The 22,623-nt window shown below is 42.0% G+C and overlaps 2 protein-coding genes across 5 annotated transcripts in view; one reads left to right on the forward strand and one right to left on the reverse strand.

Annotated features, from left to right (window-relative positions):
• Positions 1-2,963: 2,963 nt before the first annotated feature.
• Positions 2,964-22,623, reverse strand: part of LOC119660057 — a 38,347-nt gene continuing 18,687 nt past the window's right edge. Inside the window, exons 5-9 of the mRNA XM_038068435.1 lie at positions 20,215-20,280; positions 9,160-9,243; positions 8,944-9,097; positions 8,715-8,854; positions 2,964-3,402 (exon numbers count right to left, since the gene is read on the reverse strand). Coding sequence (XP_037924363.1) covers positions 3,101-3,402; positions 8,715-8,854; positions 8,944-9,097; positions 9,160-9,243; positions 20,215-20,280 — 746 coding nt within the window. The 3' untranslated portion in view covers positions 2,964-3,100. The remainder of the gene's footprint in view (positions 3,403-8,714; positions 8,855-8,943; positions 9,098-9,159; positions 9,244-20,214; positions 20,281-22,623) is intronic.
• Positions 21,152-22,623, forward strand: part of LOC119660274 (dynein beta chain, ciliary) — a 146,923-nt gene continuing 145,451 nt past the window's right edge. For 3 of the 4 annotated variants that reach the window (XM_038068738.1, XM_038068739.1, XM_038068740.1), the window contains exon 1: positions 21,152-21,364. The gene's annotated coding sequence lies outside the window, so the exon portion shown is untranslated. The remainder of the gene's footprint in view (positions 21,365-22,623) is intronic. The other variant, XM_038068736.1, reaches the window with a different exon arrangement.

Raw genomic sequence — 22,623 nt, forward strand, 5'->3', positions numbered from 1 at the left:
TTTGGTTTTTGGTGCTGACGTTGTCACCATGTACTTCGTCTTGCCTTCATTAATGTAGAGTTTGAGATCTCGCGCCGCCTGCTCGATCTGGATGAAGGTAGGCTGAACATTTCGGGTTGTTCTTCCCATAATGTCAATATCGTCAGCATAGGCTGGTGATTGGGGGGACTCTCGGGGATCTCGGGACCTCTCGCATTTACATCTGCATCGCGGATTAATTTTTCCAGGGCCAGCTTGAAGAGGACGCATAATAGGGCATCCTCTTTTCTTAAACAACTATTGATGTTGAATGGACTCGAGAATGATCCTGCTGCTTTTATCTGGCTTCGCAGATCAATTTCGTCGGGATACCGAATTCTCCCATGGTCGTCTACAGTTTTACCCTGGCTATGCTATCATAGTCGACTTTAAAGTAGATGAAAAGATGGTGCAATTGATGGTCATATTTCAACAGTTTTTCCATGGCTTGCCGCAGGGAGAAAATCTGATCTGTGGCTGATTTGCCTGGAATGAAGCCTCTTTGGTATGGGCCAATGATGTTTTGGGCGTATGGGGCAAGATAGCGTAGAATATCTTATAGATGGTACTCAGCAACGTTACACCTTTATAATTGCTGCACTGTTGCCCTTTATATGTATGAAACAGATAATGTCTCTTTGCCAGTCGTTAAGCATTGATCCGCTGTTCCACACCTTGAGCATTAGTTGATGAACTGCTTCGTGTAGTTGGTCGCCTCCATATTTAACCAATTCGACTGTAATCCCATTGGCTCCTGGCGACATAATGGTTTTTAAGGCGGTGGTTTGTAGGCACTGTTTCTTCTATGCTTGGTGGTGGTAGTATTTGTCCGTCGTCTTCAGTTGGCGAGACCTTCAGCTCGTTGATGTTCTGGTTGTTGAGCAGTTCATCAAAATATTCAACTTATCGCTCCAATATACCCAATCTGTCGGAAATCAAATTCTACTTTAATCCCTTCATTTAGGGCCACCTCCCATTATGATGGCATGAGGATGCCAGAGCAGGGAGGGCACTTCAAAAGCCGCGTCTCATAGCACATCTGTTATAGGGCCCATACACTATCAAACAAATTGCGCAATAATTTGCTAATGTATGGGTGCGCAAATGGTTGACGCGTCGCGCAAATGTTTGAAATCTTTTGCGCAACGGAGACGTTTGCGCAACGCGATGTGTTGTGTATGGGCATATTGTGCTTCGTTCGGTAATATTTTTCAATCGACCGCTGAAATATAATTTTCATAAAGGTAGAATTCCAACCTCATCCCCGGAGGGGGTGGAAAGGAGAAAAAAGGACTCGATGCGCCCATCGCCCTTACAAAGTTATGGCCATTCAAAGTGGGGTTCCTTTTACATCAGCATGACCAAGTTGAATTTTCAAGGTTAACCCGCGAGGAGGACGGAATGGGGAGAAAGGTTTTCTTTTTCTAACCTTGTTAAAGGACAGAGCAGCCATCATCCTTTTAAACGATAAGGTTTAATTTTGAGCCCTATTTCTGCTGTGATAAACGATGTCCTCTCTCTCAAACCCCCCCCCCGTCTAATGGGGAGTATTTTGATATTATCATGGTAAAGTTGAGTTTGCCAACCATATCCCCGGACAGTAAGAGTGTAAAGAGGATATATAGAAGGAAGAAAATATTCCTCCTTTCCATTTCTCTTAAAGTTACAGCACCTCGCAAAAGGGCAACGTTGCGCATCGCCCCGTTGCGCAATTTGTTTGACAGTGTATGGGGCCCTATTACAGAAGAAGCATCGATAATGCGATCCGTCTCGGATCTTCCCTCCTGGTCGGCACTCGGGTCCGGAGTGTTACAGCTTCACGCGCGCGGTCAAGCTGTTATTTTTTTTAATTTTTATTTTCTAGGTTTAGCTCCCGTGTTGATCTTTTGGTAGGCTTGCGTGATTTTCCTTGTTTGTTGAAATTCCAGGTTTCGGTGTGGACACATGCATCGATAAAGGACACCTGAATTTTTTTGTATAATGGCATACATGGGATCGAAGTGTTCAAAGGACTCCTCTACATTCCCGAGCCTGGCTAGCATAGAGGCAAGCAAGCACGTCGCCATATTTTTAGGTTTTTGGAAAAGCTATCCTCACTTGGTCGTGTTCGGCCACTTAGGATGCTTGTTTGACCATCGCGCCATTTCATAAGTCATTAGAAGATAATACCTTGTTAGTAGTCATTAAGCATTGATTCGCTGTCCCACATCTTGAGCATTAGTTGCTGAACTGCTTGGTATAGTTGGTCGCCTCCATATTTAACCAATGTAATTCCATCTGCTCAAGGCGACTTATGATTCTTAAGATGGTGAATTGCACGATTTGTTTCTTCTATGCTCGGTGGTGGCAGCATTTGTCCGCCGTAACCAGTCGGTGCTCAATGCTCAACCCACCGGCCGATTGCTACAGACGATTTGAGGATGTCACATAAGTAAAATGGGTAATACATTAAGAGTGGAAATCATGGGGGGCTTCCATTTCCTAAGCCTTTCCAAGCTTGTCGAAATTCGGTTGTATATGAAGTTGCATTGAGCTTAGATAGGTGAGTGTTTCTTTAATTTCATTATCTCCTCATAGAGCTTTTCTTGATCAAAATATAAAGATTGTCAGAATTACTACAATTTATTCATATAAAACTTGAGCAGCTAGCCCCGAATAATATAAAGCCAATGCTTACTTAATTAAAGCTCTCATTGTAATAGAGAAACTTATCTGTTATAATAGATAAAGATTGGACTTTCAATCGCAAAAATATTCCGGTAAGCTTGTCAGTTGAACTGGGAAAGCTGGTTATAAGGGTAGCGATAAGATTTAAAAGCTTGGGCATGGGGGTATTAATTGAATCTACAGAGCTTCCAGTGGTTTGAGCAATAACGTTTTGAGAGAAAGAGTTTGACACCTACCTACATATCTCCTAGATAAATAGTTCCTCATTTTATGCACACTTTTATCTGTATTATATTGAATCATTTATTTCGTATAAAATTATTTACATCGGATTTTTTGACTGAGTTCCAGTCGAATAATTAAAAGATTCTTAACTACAAAATGAAATACTACGAGAGGTACGAATATAAACATATTAATCACTAAACATTTCCTCATAAGGATATTTGGCGAAGACATTGTTAATTATTGACTGGAAGATTAGACCAAAAGCTTCATAAATTTTCCCTTTCAACTCATTGAAGACATCTTCCCAATTTTCGTTCAAGAATTTGTTCATGCTGTCGCCGAGGGATTTATCACTATTGAACAGGTTTCCAAGGTAAATGTGCACCCGAGAGACTTTGCCATCTAATTTCAAATCCTCAACTTTCATGTGCGTCTTACCATTCTTTTCATATGGTTTACCATGGAATGTAATCTTAAATTCCGGATTTGCTGTTGGAGAGAAAGAATTAATTTAATAAACTTGGATATGTATTTTACTAGGTACGAGACTGTACATAAAGGTAACTTTGGTAACATTTGGTTAGTAAGAACCTCTATTTAAAATTCCGAGTCAATATCTAAAATCGTTTTGATTTTACAGTGTTTAATTCCTCTATCCTCCTCTATTCTATTATACTTTTCTTTAAACGTAAATATTAAAAAAAAACCATTGAACCGATTCACTTAAAATTTTGCACATATGCTTACTAACTATTTAGCTATTCTATTCACATTTTAACCAAATTATTAATTTTTGGTAATTCCGCAATCCTTTTTTCGATTAAAACAAATCGGATACCGGAAGCTCGGCACTTTAGGTTTGAAAGGTTCTGTTGGTTTTTTATGTAAGAATATTTGGGAACACGATAGCTTATTGTGTATATACTAACGGGTTCGACCAGTCGGGGTAAAGTTGCTGGATGGCAACGATCCTTGTTGTTTCCAAACCAAGTTGACTCACTCCTCCCAGTTGGTAGCCCCAGATAACAAGTCAACCTGCGCGGCTTGCAATTGGGACCCAACTTAAAATGATAACAACAATAAGAAACGATGAAACATCCGGCTACACATTTTTAAAAGGAGCAACATCGCACCATGATCACCGGTTTTGGCAGCTTAAATAGGAGATTCCGGTGACCTACTGAAAAAGGCCCACTGTCCCAACGGGGGACGCGATTGGAAGTGAAAAAGGGGATGAAACCGTAGAGGCTAAGTGTTCTGGCGGCCAAAAAGGAGTGACGCCATTGAATTCGAGTTCGGAGAAGGGGCCACGAGAAAAGATGGCAAACTACAAGGTGCATGACACTCCTTTGTAAATCAGGTGGAAATGCAAGTCATCTCACTGGAGAGGATAGACTTCATCCAAAAGACAAGAGTTGAGGAAGAAAGGCTATTCAAGAAATGCGGGGTGGGAGAAGAATGAAGGTTGTTACCATCATCCAGCGAAATATCTCCATGGATGTCAAAAATGACATAATGGAGATGGAAGAACCCCTAGAAGTTATTGCATACCATCAAAGCTCCTGGATGGCAGTCAAAGAGGAGCTGAGGAAATAGCACATCGTTAGTGTCCTCAGCCCGTCAGTGAGGGAATAAAAAAACAGAAGGAGGCGAAGGGGAAACAGCCGGGATCTGTGGACGCAGTAAGAAGAATTCCGTGGGGTGGTAATCAAGCAGTTTCGAAAACAGGAGAAAATTCAGCAACAACATCCTAAGTTGAATAGCGACAGCAGTGACCCACTCTAGCAAAGTCGAAGGCGACTACGACGGCAACATCATCGCTAAAGAAAAAAAGAAGGGGCAAACCACGGTCACAGGCCATTCTAATTAAGCCAAACGAAGTCCACAACAACACCAAATCAGAAGACGCTGGGGTAAATGTTAAATCTATCCAGCGGACTTGAAGTGGCGAAATGTTTGTCGAGCTTGGGTCGAAGACCGAAAAGCAGAGTATGTTCTGCGAAGTAGTCCAGAGCATTCAAGGCACGAAAACAGTGATTTCCCGCCTAGAACCCCTGTGCACTCTTGAAATAAGAGATCTGGATTGTCTCGCCAATACGGAAGAGATGGAGGAGGCGATAAAAAGGAATCACCTGGATGTGAGCATCCTTAGGTAGGGAGTTACGTCTGCCAACTCCAGGGGACAAGAATTGGCCACTATCACTCCCCCTGAGAAAAAAACGAGCCAACTTCTCCATAAAAATCGTGTGGATTATTTGCAGAATATGGAGGAGGTGAGTTCCAACCTGATGCTTTAAGGGGTTTGCAAGGGACCGGATAGAAGTGCTTTGTGTTACAAGTGTGGCGAACTCGGGCACAAAACGAAGACTTGTGATTCGGCAAAGTGCTGCGTTCTTTGCAGGCTCCGCGGCCTGGAGAAAGAAGATGTTGCCGGGTCTTCAAGGAAGAGTTACAAAAAGTGAAAAGTCAAGCACCATGGTACACATCCTGCAAGCAAACATGCATAGGAGTACAACTATTCACGATCTAATGGGACAGATGGGAAAGAAGAAAGAAAGAAAGAATAGTTGACTTCTTATTTCTCACGGAACAGTACCGAGATAGGTGCTTGCCATCGTGGTATGTCGATATATCTGGCACTGCTGCCATCTGGGTGAGAGGCACGATTAACTTGCGAGTGCGGGCCCATGCTCGAGGAGATGGCTTCGTTTGATTTCGTTGTGTATAAGTGATGTTTTTCAGCGTTGACCTCACACCCAACGAATTTGAACAAGTTTTTCGGAGTAGGCTTGCCGCCTTCAAGGACAAGATTAGAAACACGGATGGGAGAATTCTAGTCGCAGGAGACTTGAATGCCACAGTCCCTGAATGGGGTGTGCCTCAATCAGATTCTTGATGTACACAAATTTTGGACATTGGCGCCAGGACAGGACTTATTGTCCTAAATACCGGTGTCACTCCAACAGTGCGACACCCTGGCTGCGAAGGCACTATGCTTGACGTAACTTTTGCTACGGAGTCCTTAGTGTTAGCGGTTCAACGATGAAAGGTACTGGAAGATTTCACGGCTAGTGATCATCAGTACATGTTCCTCGAAGTGACAAATGGCTCTTCCGAATGTTCTACTGGTCGGCCAACATTTATCGGGTGGAATATCGGGAAAATATACGTGGTAAAATTTGTCGAAGCTTTCTCAAAAGGTGTAAATCAGCGACAAGACGTAGGCGCAGACAAAAGAACTGTAATTGAATCGCCAGTTCATTTAGCAGTGAGCCTTATTACCGCAGCGTATAATGCATCAGCTCCCAAAAGGAAACTGCGTCCCGGGAAAATACCCGTGTACTGGTGGTCGGCTGAAATTGTAAACCTACAAGGGAACTGCCTCAAACTTCGGCGGATTGCTTAGCACGCAAGAGGCCAAGACGAGGTAACGCTTTGAACCGCAGAATATAAGAGTAGGAAAAAGAAGTCCACCACGAAATCAACAGGCAGAAGGCGCGCTGCTGGTGGGAACTCATCAGTGACGTAAAAAGAGTGCCATGGAGCCTCGGGTATAAGTTGGATTTCAAAAAATTGGTGCAATGAAGATGCAGAAATTCATGCATGCATGAAGGAATGAGAACTGAGAAATGCCCACTCTTCACTGCAAAGAAACTAGAGGACGCGGTCTATGAAGAGCAAAAAGGCAGCAGGATGGGATGGTATTTTCAGCGAAGTGTTGAAACTCGTATGTGAATACAAGTCGGACTTGCAACTCGGCGCACTCAACGCATGTATGACAGCGGATGATTTGCTCTCTCGCTGGAAAGTTGCGAGACTTGTGCTGATAAACAAGGACAAAGGCGACCCAGGGGCGCCGTCAGCGTATCGTCCGCTCAGTTTGTTGGACACAGCGGGGAATCAGCTCATCAAGCCACGGCTGACTGACGTAATACGTGGTGCGGGAGACTACTCAGCAGCGAAATATGGCTTTAAAGCAGGGTGGTCCACAATTGATGCGCTTGAGGAAACACTTTCTATTCTGCGAGGTGGTGCCATATGTTTGAGGCTCTGGAAAATCGTTTTCATACTCCAGGCTATCTACTGCAGATGTTAAGGGACTATTTAAAGGACCGTGCCCTACTCTACGAGACCCGGAAAGGACAGCTCCGATTGAAGGTAGCATTGGGGGTAGCTCAGGGTTTTATCCTTGGTCCGAACTTTTAGAACGCCGTATACGATAGTCTTTTACGACTCGAGATATCTGATGAATCGTATCTGGGCATATATAGGGACGATGTTGCGGCACTGGTTACCGCACGCACGGTTGAGCAAGCTCAGTGCACAGTGGGAATGTTGATGTGGCGAGTAAGCAGATGGGTGGCATAGCATGGATTCTCCCTAGCGATGAAGAAAACTGAAGTCGTTGTGCTGGCCAAAGAGAGGATTCTCATAGTCCTTCTTATTCAGGTTGCTGAAATCATGGTCTTGTCGAAGCCGGCGATGGAATACCTTAGCATGGTGATAGACACGAAGATGGGCTTCTTCGAGCAGATTTGCAACAATGCAGACAAGGCCGCGGGTAGAATGTGTGCCATTCGCCGACTGTTGTCTAGTAAGCCTTGTTTGCTGATGAGTGCGGTTTAGTCAGCCTTCTTTACGGTTTCCAAGTATGGGCCCACTTCTCCAATAACGAGATCTAGCGCAAGTACAACAGCGAGGGGCTTTGCAAGTTGCGTCAGCCTATCGTATGATCCCAGAGTCAGTAGCAGCCATCTTGATGAGCAGAGGTTTATATAGCTCAGAAATAGGCGAGGGTAATAAGAAGCCGTCGCTTTCGAAGAGGTAGTCCGGACTCTCTGTGCATGACGGCAACCGTGGGAAGTGAATCGAGGGGTAGATCATTTCATCAAAGACGTGCGACCACGGTTCAATCGAAAGCACGGTAGGGTTGATTTCTACCTAGTTGCTCAGCGGACAGGCGCGTTTTCAGCTTTACCTGCTCATAACCGGGAAAGCATTTATTGCAAGGATGTGGTGCATGACGCCTGTCACACCTTATTTTTATGTAGAAAGTGAGAGCACCACCGCAATTACCTTTCGATGGAAGGGTGTGAAGTGTCGGCGATCAGCTTAATTGACGCCATACAGATGGAGGGCACGTGGAACAGAGTGGCATGTTACACTAAGGGAATTTTTATGGCAACTAAGCGGTAAATGGACAGAAGATATACCAGGTGAGGTTCCCTGAACCATAGAGTTGTGCTCCTACACTGGATAGGCCTGACCTGAGGTGATGTGACAAACGGTAAGGTTGGAAAGAATGTATGATAGAGCATTCCATCATCTTAAACCTCTTGTTGATGGCGAAAGGTCTCTAAACCTGCTGATTTTATTTGACCTCGTGCATTGGTCAAGATTAGCCTCGTGATCATAGGCGCCCTTGAAGCCGAAGAGTCCTGCGGTAGAATTGTATTTAATTGTGTATTTAATGATACCAACTAAGTCCCTTGCTGGTGTATTGTAGTTGATCAACCGTCCAAAGTTTCATTGTAAATGAAAACTTCAATAGGAAGACGATTAACAGATTCATTGGTTGATTCGTTTGAAATCCGTTACCAGCGGTTTAAATGTGTTTATGATAAAGACAACATTGAATTCTCCGTTTCCCTGCTTTAACCTCGATCCTTTTGCTTTCTTTTGTTGCAACGGGGGGACAGGGTGTAAATTGTATCAAGGGTTGGTCCCAACTATCCAGAGAGCAGAGAGCTCTTTTACCTTAAGTTACAAAAATATATTCTTACCAAACCAGTAATACGTACCCAAAGTGATATTGCTGTCACCGGCTCCATTAATTGGTAAGAGGAGAACCCGTCCTTGAACTTCATATTTCCCAGCCAGAGCAACATAGTCACCACCGATGTAAAGAGCATGAGGTCCTGTTAAATCTTTACCGAATCCGCTGCAAGTTGCAGAGTTTAATTTAGGCGACCCATCGACCATTTGCTTATATTGAATACTTTTTTTTCTCCGAAAGCATGTGGTACTTACGTTACTTTCCTCACATCTATGGTTGGAACTCCATTGAAATTGCTATTTCTAAATTTCAAATTTACATTAACAGGACTTTCTGCTCCTTGATTTATGTCCACTGATTTAATAACCAGGGGAGCTAGTGGTATTAAGTTGAGTCCAGGTAAGCCATCTAAAGAAGTAAATAATGGGAGAAGTTATTGACGGATTTATATGTGGTTTCAAAACACTTACCGTGAGCTTTGCTGTGGAAAATGTATTCTATTATTCCTTTTATGCATTCATTGTCGCCATATTTGCATTTTTTTATTTCGGCAGCTAAAATTATAATGGAAAAAGTGTCATTCGAACTTGCTTGAAAAAGCATGATTGTGCAAGTGATTTTTAAGGTTTTGGGTAAAACACGCACTTTTCTCCAAAACGGCAAAACCGATCAGAACGAAATTTGGTGGAAAGATGGGAAGTATGAAATCCCACGCATACAGCGAGTGACATAAATTTAGGTGGAGTTTAAAGGGGGACTTCCCATACGTAGAAAGGAGGATTTAAAAAAAATTTCACCGGATATAGTCGTGTAGGGTATCAAATGAAAGATCTCGATTAGTAGATTCCGAATTAGTTTTGGCGTGAATTGCAAAGTGCGTGAATAAGGAGTTAAAATGTACCCACTTAAAGTGAGACATGACTCATTTTTGTAAATTACCCAACCCAAAAATTCGAAAAAAATCAGGATGGTGCGCTTAGATGGAATCTAGGCCTCAAAATGTCCCATTCCGATATCTGCTCAAATAAACTTACTAATAGTAAATTACCAACTTTTACAAATTTACTGAAAAACCCATTTAAATTCATCCTACCACCCGCATAGAGGACCATATTTCGCATACACATGCAAAATTTTATGGAAATCTGGCCATTAAGGCCAAAGTTATAGCAGTTCAAACTTATCAATTTCCTGCGAATTTACCTCATTCTAAGCCATACAAATAAGATGCTGACATCATAATTAACGAGAATAATTGACATTCGAATGAAATATTAAAATTCCATTCATGAAGAATTTATTTCTCCCCAGCCCTTTTTATATCTGTTGTAGGTTAAATTCTTCGTATTTGCTAATAATATTAAACTCAGAGTCTGAAGCGTATGAGGTTAACTATTATCAATATAGGGCTCTCCATCAAATGATTTATTTAAATCCGCTTCTAAAAACTGGAGGGCAACGGAATTTTTAACTATGTGACACGAAGCTGTTATGCATTCGTCGCTCCTCACATCTTCTTCTTTTTCTTCAGCCTTTGTCCCATTCACAAGTGGGGTCGGTTCATCGTGATCTGAAAATCGCCCATCCAGCGTATCGAGCCACCGTTGTTTCGGCCGGCCTTTTGGTCGCTTACCGTTGACTTCGATGTTCAGACCAATATTGGCAAGTGAATTCTCGTTAGTGCGAATCACGCGACCATACCATCAAAAACGCCTGACACGCAGTTTCTCCACGATCAGTTTAACCCCATATCGATCGAGGATATCCTCATTTCAGACGTGATCAAAACGTGTCACGCCACCAGTGTAATGCAACATCTTCGTCTCTATTACCACAAGACGTCTTTTATAGTCGGCCAACACTCAGAACTATAGAGAGCGGTAGACGGACGTTATTGCAGTAAATTTTAGATTTGAGACGTGCGCTGATACGTCGATCACAAAAACACCAGTTGTGGAATGCCACTTCATCCAGGTCGCATTAATGCGTGTAGCACGCAGTTCTCCATTGGCTGATAACATTGGCCCGAGATATTTAATTCGCACAGTTCTGGGCATGTTATTGAAGCTGACAGCACTGAGCAATTTAAATATCTCGAGTCAATGCTGCCAAACTTCCGGTTTCCCGACTTGTTTTCTAATTTTTTTGTTAACTCTCACTTCTTTCCTTTTCTTCCTTAATCCCGTAAAATTCTTAATACATAAGGAACATCCTCCAAAATCATAGCCTGGGGATGTCCAGGAAGAACGAGAACGTTAGAGGCCACGCCTCACAAAACGTCTGAGGCAGAGGAAACATAGCTCGAGGATATGATCCATTGTGGATCCCCCTTTTCGATCGCGGCACTCCGGTACGGAGTTTTATGGCCCTACGTTTTTAGGTTTAGCTCTCGTGTGTTTATTTCGTTAGGTACACGCAAATCCTCATGTTTGTTCAGGATCCGGTGCTGACATTGGCACTGGTTAATTTTTGTAAAAAACGATTGAAATCGGGGAAAACAAGAGGATCTGATAACTTCGCATCTTAGCTCTGCAAAACGCGCGATCTGGGATCCATGTGTGCCTCATAATAATAATAATCGTTGGCCCAACAATCCAATTGGATCAGAACCTTGAAGTGTGTTAAAGCACTTCATTCAAGACCGTAAATGTACACTACATGATAGCCTGTAAGAGGCAATGTGGTCAGAATTGCGCTCGCCCGAGATTATTACCCTGATTTGACTCAAGTACTCATTGACAGCTGAGTCGACTGGTATCCGAGGTCTAATCATGATACAAATCGTACTGCCACCAGGGATATTTGGATCGTGACCTTATGTACGATAGCCTTGTCCTCTAACCACTCAGTTATCCGGACATGTCTCATACCATGAAGATTTTTGAATGCATACTTCATGGTTATTCATGAAGAAACTCGTTGAGAAGCATGACCCTCTTCATATAGTATTTATAGATCTAGAGAATTGGTTTCGCTGCACGCCACACAAACTCATCTGGTATGCTCTGCAGCAACACCTAGTGTCAGAAGAAGTGGTGTGCTGGGTTAAATTGCTTTACCACGATCCAAAAAGAAAAGTTTGACATCTGGCGGGTATATTAAATCTGCTTCGTGTCTCTGTCGGTGTTTATCAAGGAAGCGTCACTGTAACACGGGATATCCAAGGTCTGGCGCCCTATCATAACAAAACTTGTTCGAAAATGAAATGATCGCCTTATGCAACATGGTCTCAAGACTGAATTTAAATAAAACGGAATTTTTGAAGACCGATCTGGTGAATGTGCATTGTGAAATTGCTTCAGGCGTCACCGCGAGTTGGATAAAGTGGGGTTCCTCAACTGGCGTTCTTTGTTATCAACGTATTCACGAACGTCTCAAATCCAACCTGTATCTCAGTGCCGTCCGCCCTGTCTTTGTCTGTGGTTCTGAGTGCTGGCCGACTATAATAGACAATGAATGGCACCTCGCGGTAATGGAGACGAAGGTGCTGCGTTGGACCAGTAGTGTAACACATCGGAAATGATCGTGGATTGGCAAAAAGTTGCGAGAAAAGCGTCTTCGATCGTATTTTTTATATAATTTGCCTGAAAGGGAATTTACTTCCCAAGATTGGTCTGGACTTCTAAGTCAATGGGCGATGATTAAAAGGGCGACTAAAACAACAATAGAGGGTGATTTGAGAACTTCGCGACTCCATCCAGATCAGCCCTTTGACTGAGCAAAATTGGGCATCCAATAAAGACGAGCCGATTCACTGCTGAACAGGGCAACCGTTGATAAGAAAGTCGCACATAACCATCTGACAGGACTTAGCGGTACCACCTTCCAATGGAGACAAAAAAAGGACAGACAATGAATCGATTTTAATAACGCTTTATTTTTTGCAAAAACTTAAAAACGAGTCTTTTCCACTTTTTATTGAATGTCTAGGTTGTAAGCTGATTGGGTTTTTCATCCATTCCGGTGTTATTACATAAGGGGATTAGGTGAAGATGGGTAATCTCTGGGGTGACTTAACATATTTGACTGTTTTTTAGAGGAACCCCCTCTATATGATGGAATACAATGTAGTGTTTTTCTTAATCACGTATTCTACCTTAACGCATATTAGTTACCAAAATAATTTTCATTATCTTGGGAGTTTGGACCAGTTGGTAAGTTACATATGTATGTTAATGTAAGAATGAGGCTTATATCCATCTATGTACATCGACGGAGTATATATTCATACAGTTTTGAACTTGACCAATGCCAAAATGTTTTGCTAGGTCATTACTAAGTTTCGATATAAAATAGGTACAAGTATCTACAGAGAAAAGATTTTTTTCTTTCTCTTTCATCTTTTAAAAGCTGTACCAGTTTATCATGTTATGGATCCGATAGTTATTTCCGCCTTGACCTTGACTGTGGTGTTCAAAGAAGAAGCGAATCAGGAAACTAGTAACTGATCAGTGGGTGCATATGTAGGCACTCAAGCTTGGCCGCCTACTGGTTTAACAGTTTCATTAATTGAAAAAGATGCAATTCCATATGTGCATATATGGTGCGTGCCATCAACCATGATTCAACCTTCATCTTGCCGTATTTTCCCTGACGTAGTCGTATGTTTCAGGTTGGTTGCAGGTTGAGTGGATTCAGGTATGCCTCGTGGCGATAGTTTCGCTATTTTTGCAGTTCGAATACCAATCTTCCATGCTTTTTGCATCCCAAAACTCACCAATGTCAATGCTGCTAGATAGATACATATTATATGCTAATTGATTTGTTGTCTGTCGATTGAGGTATGAAATTGAATAGTAGCTAACTTGAGGGTGTGCCAAAGTTCGAGTGCATTTAATATAATACTCTGTTGAATGCAGTACTTGCAATTATTACTGAGTCTGAATGAACCACCATCTAGGTTGAACGTTATCAATTTACAGGTCATTGTTATTAAATACACAGAAAACGAGAAACCACCGACTATAATTAAAGAAAATATTGCTGGAAAGGCAGGTTTATAAGTTATGCTAAAATGTTGCAGACTGCTTACGATAACTTGTTATCGGCATAATGCAGCAAAAATTGTCATCCGGAAGAGCACCATGGATTGGTTTAAGGTGATTATACCATTTAGTATACCGGTATCAAAGGTGGTATCATTACTTTATGGATATTATCATGAAATATTGTGACTGGTAAGGTTTGCTTTTAGGCAGAACTATTTGGAAGTGTTCTGACGAGTTTTAGTTTCCTGTTTGAATGAAAATAGAAGCTCTTCCTGTATTGAAATATAGAATTGATGTGTCATAAATGCTAATCAGCCTTTGACTAAGTGGAAATACTGTCTAATCATTTTCCTTCGTCTTCATTGTTATTTGTTATTAATTGGCTAGCTTTGTATTGTGGTCATTGCTTCCGCTTCCCTTTCCGCAAAAAAATCTGTCACATATTGAATGTACCCGTAGAGCTTATGTTTGCTGGTAACCTGATTCTGTTTTTTTTTAAATACAGTTTGTGATTATTGCAAGTAAATATCAGACTGGAAAACTACCAGCAAGACGAGTTCACAGGATAATTGTTAAAGGAAAATTAATTTTGAATATCCAAAGAGAGAATACCCACAAACGGTTGCTGAACAGCCTTTTCTGGGTTTGACGAAAATTCAATATTTTTTTGCGACTTAGAAAAAGCTAGGGACAAGGCTGGCAAGCAGAAAAGCACATTTAGTACCACACTGACCGCAGTTCTTTAAGAAACATAGGCAACTACAAGTTAAGTTAAGTCATTTAAAAAAGGCTGACTTAAAAATGACGCGGAAAACTGGGTTTAATGGTGATTGAAAGAAGGCAGAAATTACAGTGAGTAGGTCACGCAATAATAAACGATAACAGCTTGATTTCTAGCAATGGATTGCAGTTGAATCTACAATCCCAGGATGAACGATGAGTGAATTGCTTTAAATAGGAAGAATATACGTTTTTTGGGAAGCTTGAAAGCCATTTTCGAAAACCGACAGCGGTGGAAAATCGGTATCAAGAGCCTCCAAAATACTCGTTGCTTCCAACTCGAAGGGCACCGCCTTCTCTTGCTGCTCTGAACTACTGCACTTTGGAAATCTGAAGGAAGCGTCTTTAGGTAGAATTTTTGACGGCGGGGATGAAGAGTATTTCAATAGTGCAGTATTGTCCACCAACTTAGACTTTAGATACAGAGAATGTGAAATGTTACTGTGGTAAATTGAATGTGTCCCAGGTGGGTTTTAATGGTGGCCGGGCATGTGATGAGAAAACACAGTTTCGACGATTATAACGACAACGGTGAGATATTTGTGAATTCTTCTGGAGCTTTGTTCGTTCCAGCACTTAACCATAATGTCAGTTGGGTTCCACTGACGACCGTGTATCGTCGATTAGATCGACCCTATTATGATGAAGACGGGATGTAGGATTTGTATTTTCGATATGCACAACAAGAAAACTGCCGTCATCGGTTTAGAAAGAAATTGTCTCTTCATGATCGTGCGTATTCACTTGCGTGTTGGATTCATGCCTACTAGGGGGTTTTGACAGCTACAACTCTCTAAGTTCAACGCGGAATACTTCCATCGTCCAGCTATTATTCGTCGTTGGGAGAATTATCTTTCTGCCCGGAAAACAAACACCTTAAACTAGGGAGAATTGTATATGTAGTTTTGCCCAGGAGGTGTTGTGAAAATTGCCACCGTTGAACTTCATAACAATGAGGGAGACGAGAATTGCAATTGAAAATTTACAAACTCAAGTTTGTTGCTGCGTCTCAAATCAAAAACTCAGCAATTAACATAGGGAGATTGGAATTAATGGATAGACATCTATTTTACAAACTAGATGCTTTCGTAGACAAAAACGTCGAGATGAGTTAGGGACATGAACACACGGAGTGAATTGGAATATGCTATGTGAGGAATTAAGTAACTGGCCTAAAAGTGGAGAACAATGGCACTGGGGTACCGGTGCATCATTTACATATAATGGCTGTCTGTACTGGAGGTCAAATATACAGACTTCAAAATGAGAAAAAACGATAAGGTTCCATCCCTATATTAGATTGCTCTGTACTTAAGAGCTAGCTTGTGAGAAATCTGTTGAAGGTATGCTCTCCATTTCAACAGAAAGCTTGTAGTTAGTGCCTATGGCGCAGCCAGCCAGAAAGGAGAGTCCGGCAAACCCCATGATGGAAGAGACGGGAAACCCGTCTATGATCCAAATCATCCAGAAAGCGGAAGAGAAAAGCATGAGAGAAGGAAACTTCATCCACTAAGGAAGTAGTAAATGGTCTAAATTCTGAGTGTGAGAACCTGCTCATCCGTGAAAAGAGGGACGAAGACGGCTACGGTTTCTTACCAGGGCAGAGGCAAACCCTCAGACGCTGCTTCACCTTCGCCCTGGGAACAGCGTGACCGAAGCGGCTCGCAGGTGCTGTGCGCTCCCTTTTATAATTCGTAAAAAAGAACAAGGGTACGATTTATATTCAGCGTAAATCCGCCCATAGTTCGAACTACAACTTGGCCGGAGCAGTCCGTGGACCATAAAGAGTGGGAGCAAGTTGTTCTCCATGTGGTCCGGTCTGACATTAGATGAATGTAGACTTAGGACTCCTCAATTCCGGCTATACCAAGAAAAGTGGAAGGAAGCTTAGCTGAGGATGTGGACAAAGCTGGCGCAATATCGGGATGTGAAAATAAATCTATGTCAACAGGGCATCGCGAACTTCTGAATGCTCCCATCCGGAAGCGGAAGACGTCCAAGTTAGCGTTTGTGTTAGAAGGTACTCAGAGAAACTGTATTTGAGGAGTGAGAGAACTACGTTTTGCTTCAAATAAAATAGAGCAACATCTTCTTGCAATAATGCAAGGAAATCCTAGGTATCTGGTCTTGGTGGCAAGAAGTAAAAACATAGCGGGTGAATTCAACGCGTGGAGTGTAGATTGGGAAAGCCGAACTAGTAACACCAAGGGCCGTATTCTGCTCGAGGCCTTGGCGGAGTTAAACTTGGTGCTTGAAAATAACGGAAATGTATCCACTTTTTGTGGGACAGGATCGGGATTAATAGCCAATTTGACATAAATGAGTACCATATTGGCGAGGAGAACAGTCAGATTTCTCAGTGAGCACTATACTCATACCGGCCACCAGACAATTTTCCTTCAGATCGAAAAAGGGCTGTGCTGCATGTGCGCTCCCACGGAGCAGGAAATCAGGGTTGGTCCGTGAAAAAGTGCATTCTGGTGCGGCTTCAGAAAATGTAAATGTTGCGGCGCATACTAAGAGCATGCGACACTGCCATACGAGACCGCGAGTCATTGCAAATAGGCGGTCAAACTATTGTTTGGAATAAAAAAATCGCGGAGCTACGGCCTGCATATTTTCGAGTAGGAAGGACCTGCCAGCGATCTAGAGACTTTTTACTAATCAAACACAACTCTTTTTAAAAAACGTCTCAATATCGGCAATTATTTTTCTCATGACATGCTATTTAGTCATGGCACTCTGATCTCCACTCCTGTGGCGAGATCTGAACTGAGTGGAGGGCGCCGGCGGCGTCATCTGTCTGCTTGCATTCGCAGCATTCGAAATAAATTTCGAATGCCGCGAATCTTGCCGCGCCACATTGTTTTTGAAGCTGGCTTGAGACACGAAGTCGTCTAATAAATGTTGGCCCTTGGTTACGTTGGATAAAAATAGGGGATAAAAAGCGCATTGGCTAAAATGGGTGTCAAATAAGACTAAGCCCCTTGAAATCGTTCAGAAGGTACACTCTGGTTCGATACGGATGAAGGATGTAAGCATACCGCTGTCACAGCGAGAGTACCACAGGACTCAGTATTAGATTCTGCCCTATGTGACGTAAAGTCCAATGGAGTGCTTGTCCTTCCAATGCCAAAAGAGGTCGTGGTTGTCATTAAAAACAACCCAAAAATGTTGAAGCCTGTCCCAGATATGATATCAAAATGATACTTGGGGATTTTAACAGCCAAGTAGGGACGGAGTCCGTATTCAGGTGATACGTTGGCTCCCATAGCTTACATAGGGATACCAATGATAACGGATTGTGGATTATCCAGTTAGCAGTATCACACGAAATGGTTGTTGGTACCTGGTTTCTGCGGAAAGCGGTTCACTAACATACGTGCGCTTCTCCAGACGGGACCACTTTCAACCAAATTGGCATGGTGCTCCGGGCTCGAATAACAACACCACCCGGAATTCTCTCTGACAGTCAGGTAAGAGATAACACTGAAGCCATTCACAACAGAGCCCTTCGCAACATCTATAAGAGGGAAATGGATGCCGCAATAACCGCAGTCAAAAGATTTCCTGAAGATGAAGCATCAACAAATGATCTTCACAATCACCTGAAGAACGTTGTCATAAATATGGCCACAAACATACTTGACCCCATCCGGAAAAAGAGTCGGAACGGCTGGTTTGACCATGAATGTAAGCTAGCAACGCAAGGGAAGAATGCTGCATACCGAGTAATGTCGCATTCTCAAAAAACGTGGGTACGCGCGGGGACTTATTACGAACTCTAGCGAGTGGAGGAGCGATTTCACAGACGGAAAAAGGAAGCCTGGGAGAACCAACAAGTCTGTGAACTCGAAAAGTACAGGGAGCAACCGCACCAGGCCCGAAGGCGCAAGTTTTACCAACAAGCCAGCAGGATGATACCTTACACACCTCGATGTTCATCCCGCCGAGAGAAAAAGGGAAATCTGATTTCCGACACAATGGGCATACTAGAGCGATGGGTTGAATACTTTGATGAACTACTGAACAACCAGAACATCGGCGAGTTGGAGGTCCTGCCAACTGAAGACAACGAACAAATACTGCCACCACTAAGTATAGAAGAAACAGTCCGTGCAATCCATTGGCTTAAAAATCATAAGTCTCCAGGAACCGATGGAATTACAGCCGAATTGGTTAAATATGTAGGCGAACAATTACATCAAGTGATTCATCAACTTGTAGTCAAGGTGTGGGACAGCGAATCAATGCCTGACGAATGGCAACGAGGCATTATCTATCTCATACATAAAAAGGTGGATATTACACAATGCAGCAATTATAGAGGTATCACGTTGATGAGTACTATCTATAACATATTCTCCGCTATCTTGCTAGGGATAGCCCCATACGTTCAGAACATCATTGGGCCATACAAGAGAGAGAGGCTTCACTCCAGGCAAATCAGCCACAGATCGGATTTTCTCTTAGCGGCAAGCGAAGGGAAAACTGTTGGAATATGGACATCAGTTGCACCATCTTTCCATCGACTTTAAACCCACCTATGATAGCATAGCCAGGGTAAAACTGTACATGGTCATGAGACAAAGAATGCCCTATCATGTGTCCTTTTTAACCCGACCCTGGAGAAAGTGATCCGTGATGCAGAAGTAAATGCGAGGTGTACGATCCTATTTAAGTCCACTCAACTATTGGCCTATGCTGACGATATCGACATCATGGGAAGAACGACCCGAGATGTACAAATTGCCTTCATCCAGACCGAGCAGGCGGCGATTGATGCGAAATCTTGGGCTGGACATCAATGAAGGCAAGACAAAGTATATGGTGGCAACGTCCGCACCAAAAACTAACCAACCAACAATGTCAAACCGCACTGGTCAAATGGGAAGAATAAAGATAGGAGACTACAATTTTGAGACCGTTGATAATTTCACCTATCTAGGATCGAAAATCACTACTGATAATAGCTACGACGATGAAATCCGCGCACGGCTTTCAAAAACTGTTCCGCTCGAAACGTCTCACCATAGGATCAAAGCTCTTACTGTACAAGACAATGATCTTGCCCGTCCTCATGTATTCCTCGGAAACTTGGGTTCTTAGCAAGAAAAATTGTGAACTTTTGGCCGCGTTCGAGAGAAGAATCCTGCGAAGAATTGTTGACCCCCTACATGAGGATGGACGATTCCGTAGCCTACATAACGACGAAATCTATGGACGATACCATGACCATCAGGTCGTGGATAAAATCCGGTTGAATGGGTTACGGTGGGCGGGTCACTTGATCCGTATGGGTGAGGATGATCCAGCCCGGAAAGTCTATTAGGATATTGCCCTTTCCTACCCTATGGTAGAAAAAGAAGACGAGGCAGACCCTGCCTAAGATGGAGCGATGGCGTAGGTCAGGATGCCAGACAGCTTTTAAGGATATCGAATTGGTCAACCTCGGCGCAAAACCGGGATGTCTGGAGTTCCTTATTAAGGCAAGCTTAGACCGGATACCGGTTGTTGCGCCGTTGGGAAAAATATTATAGAATGTAATGTTATCGTGAAGAATCATTGTTTAGTGAAGCCAAAAATGTAAACAACTGATTTGGCTTATGTACACTTCAATGCGGTTGTTCATTTAGCAAGGAACGTTTATATGCACTTTCATTTCTAACTTTAACAATTTCTCCATTTGTTTCACACTAATGTAGAATAATCTTGCACAGAGTTTGTTCAAAATATTACATTCAGCACAGAACTTACGAAATGCTCCATTGCTCAGCCCACAAAATACACTAAAAATTGAGATAATCGCTAGGCAATTCATTTTTTAAAAAGTCACCAGTTTCACCACTAGTGTATATCCTCAGATAATTGCTTTGCACTTTTCGAAATCTAAACAGAAACTACTTGTTTAGAAGAAGCCTCCCTGCTTATTTATATACTATCTAGAAACCCTCCCTGTTCATTTATATACAATCTAAGATGCCGGCAAAATTCTTCGATGCCCTCCAAATGCACACCATTATATACGATGCGTGCAAAAAATTCCAAGAAATACACCAAAGAAAGAAATACGTTTAGTTACTATCGAGTTTTCAGGCACAATGAAAAAGCTTGTTGGGCTCAAAAATCAATTATCAACATGCATATTCTAAATATTAATGATATACGAGTATGTATTTGTGGTTATATTTATATGTATCTTCTAATTTGTTTGTTGAGTAGACAAGTAGATACAATTCAATAGCTAGAAAAATCTTGTAGTGCAACGCAGTATGGCTGGAAACTAGATTTTCCGAATAAAGTAAAAAAAATCAAGCGGCATTTTGGTATTATTAGCTCCATGCCTACTGGTTGTAATTTATGGAAAAAAGTGTGAGTGCTTTTGGAATCTAGTATTTTTAAAGTCAAAATTAGCATATATATTTGCTATTTGTTATTACGTACATCCTATTAAGTTGAATGTCTAATTACCCACATCATATTTCGAAGGGAAAATATAAGTTTTTTTAACCTGAGCAATTAAGACTTCCCAGTATCTTTACATATTTTCAAAACAATAACGGAAATCCCAATTGGTTTAATTACTTAAATGCTTTGAGACTATTTATTTTAATTACACACTTTATACTGCATTAATCTTGCTTGATTCCTTAATTTTTTAAAATAGTTTTTATAGAAGGGTTGCTCGCTTGAGTCTTTTGTTTTTCTTCTAGTGGCATTTTTGGTAGATAAAGGATAAGATGTGAAACCGCAGACAAAGTTTTATCTATAACCAAACAAGGTTGATTACATTCTACTCGAAAACAAAATTTTAACTTTCTTCTAATCCAAGATTTACTATTATCCGTTTTTTCATTTATTGTTTTCTATCAAGTGCGATGCAAATGGAACAGCAGAACCACTCAAGGTAGTTACATGTATTAAAATTTAAATAATTATTTTTGCTAATTTTATAGTTTTTACATTGTTTTGAATTGTGAATGGTGGGAATTGAGATAATTTGACACAAAAGACCATATTGAAGAGACGAATCTATGGAAACTACACATCAAGTATGATTATGCAAATACCAAGCCAAAAGTTGATTGATAGCTACATTATGAGAACTCAGCCTGGATTTTCTTGTTAAAGACGACAGTCTAATGTCAAGAACTATATCCAGGAAAGCTGCAGTGATCAGTGTGTATTTTACGGAGTGCCTGTCATATAATCATCTATAATATATATGATAATTATTTTATCATCATATAATCACCTGTAGAACAATCTCTGTTTCATAGATCATGTTGAGTATGAACACTATTGCTTATTGCATAGGAATTCTTGTTTGTGTGTTGTACATTACTTTTAAGGTTTCATAGAAATGAATCTAGAGACCAGGTCAGGGGCATAAATTAAATTCTCAATGAATCATTTACTGGATGTAATCTCCTTGATTATTACGCAGACTTGGAGGTAATTTGAGCAGAATATGTGACAACTAGTTTAGAAACGGCAAGAGTTAGAAAATGGTATCTAGGTTTGAAATCGGAGTGCTACCTAATACTAGCAATAGAGTAGGTAGGTAAGTATCAGTAGTTGCTCTGAGGAGCCCAATTAGCACTGTGGTGTGCCGTTTTGATGTTACAAACCCCTAACGTCCCCGAGGTGCCCGAGTAAGTAGTTCTGACCCCCAGTATACCTGCGTCCTAGGTAGTACCCTCGAGAAAGCTTCTCGGTGAAGAGCGAACCGCGAATGACCGGTACATGTCGGGACACACTGGGAGTCAGACAACTCTCTGTCGACGTCGACGGGGTGATGTGAGCGTAGCTCTGCCAAGGTGGTAGTTGTGACGTGTGTCAAGAGCCAGTCCCTTCGGGACCCTGGTCGGGTAGTGTGCCTTGAACGGGTGTTAGTAGACCGCGTTGCCCCGAGTGAGCGCTGATTCGTCCGTGAATTCCGGGATCAAGTAAGCGTAGGTCAGGCCTCAAGGAATTGCGTTCCCGTTCCTGACTATTGCGGTCCGCTCCCTTGCACACGATGCGCTGGTTAATTTTTCATAAATTAATAAAAAAAAATCGATGAAACACCAGGGGAAGGAGGAAGAGCTGAGTGTGTTTGGGAGGAGTACAAAAATGCGTCGTACACCGCAGCGATCAGCGAAAGGGGCAGCGAGGGCTGACATA

Source organism: Hermetia illucens, chromosome 6 (assembly GCF_905115235.1).
Source record: "Hermetia illucens chromosome 6, iHerIll2.2.curated.20191125, whole genome shotgun sequence".
NCBI lineage: Eukaryota > Metazoa > Arthropoda > Insecta > Diptera > Stratiomyidae > Hermetia > Hermetia illucens.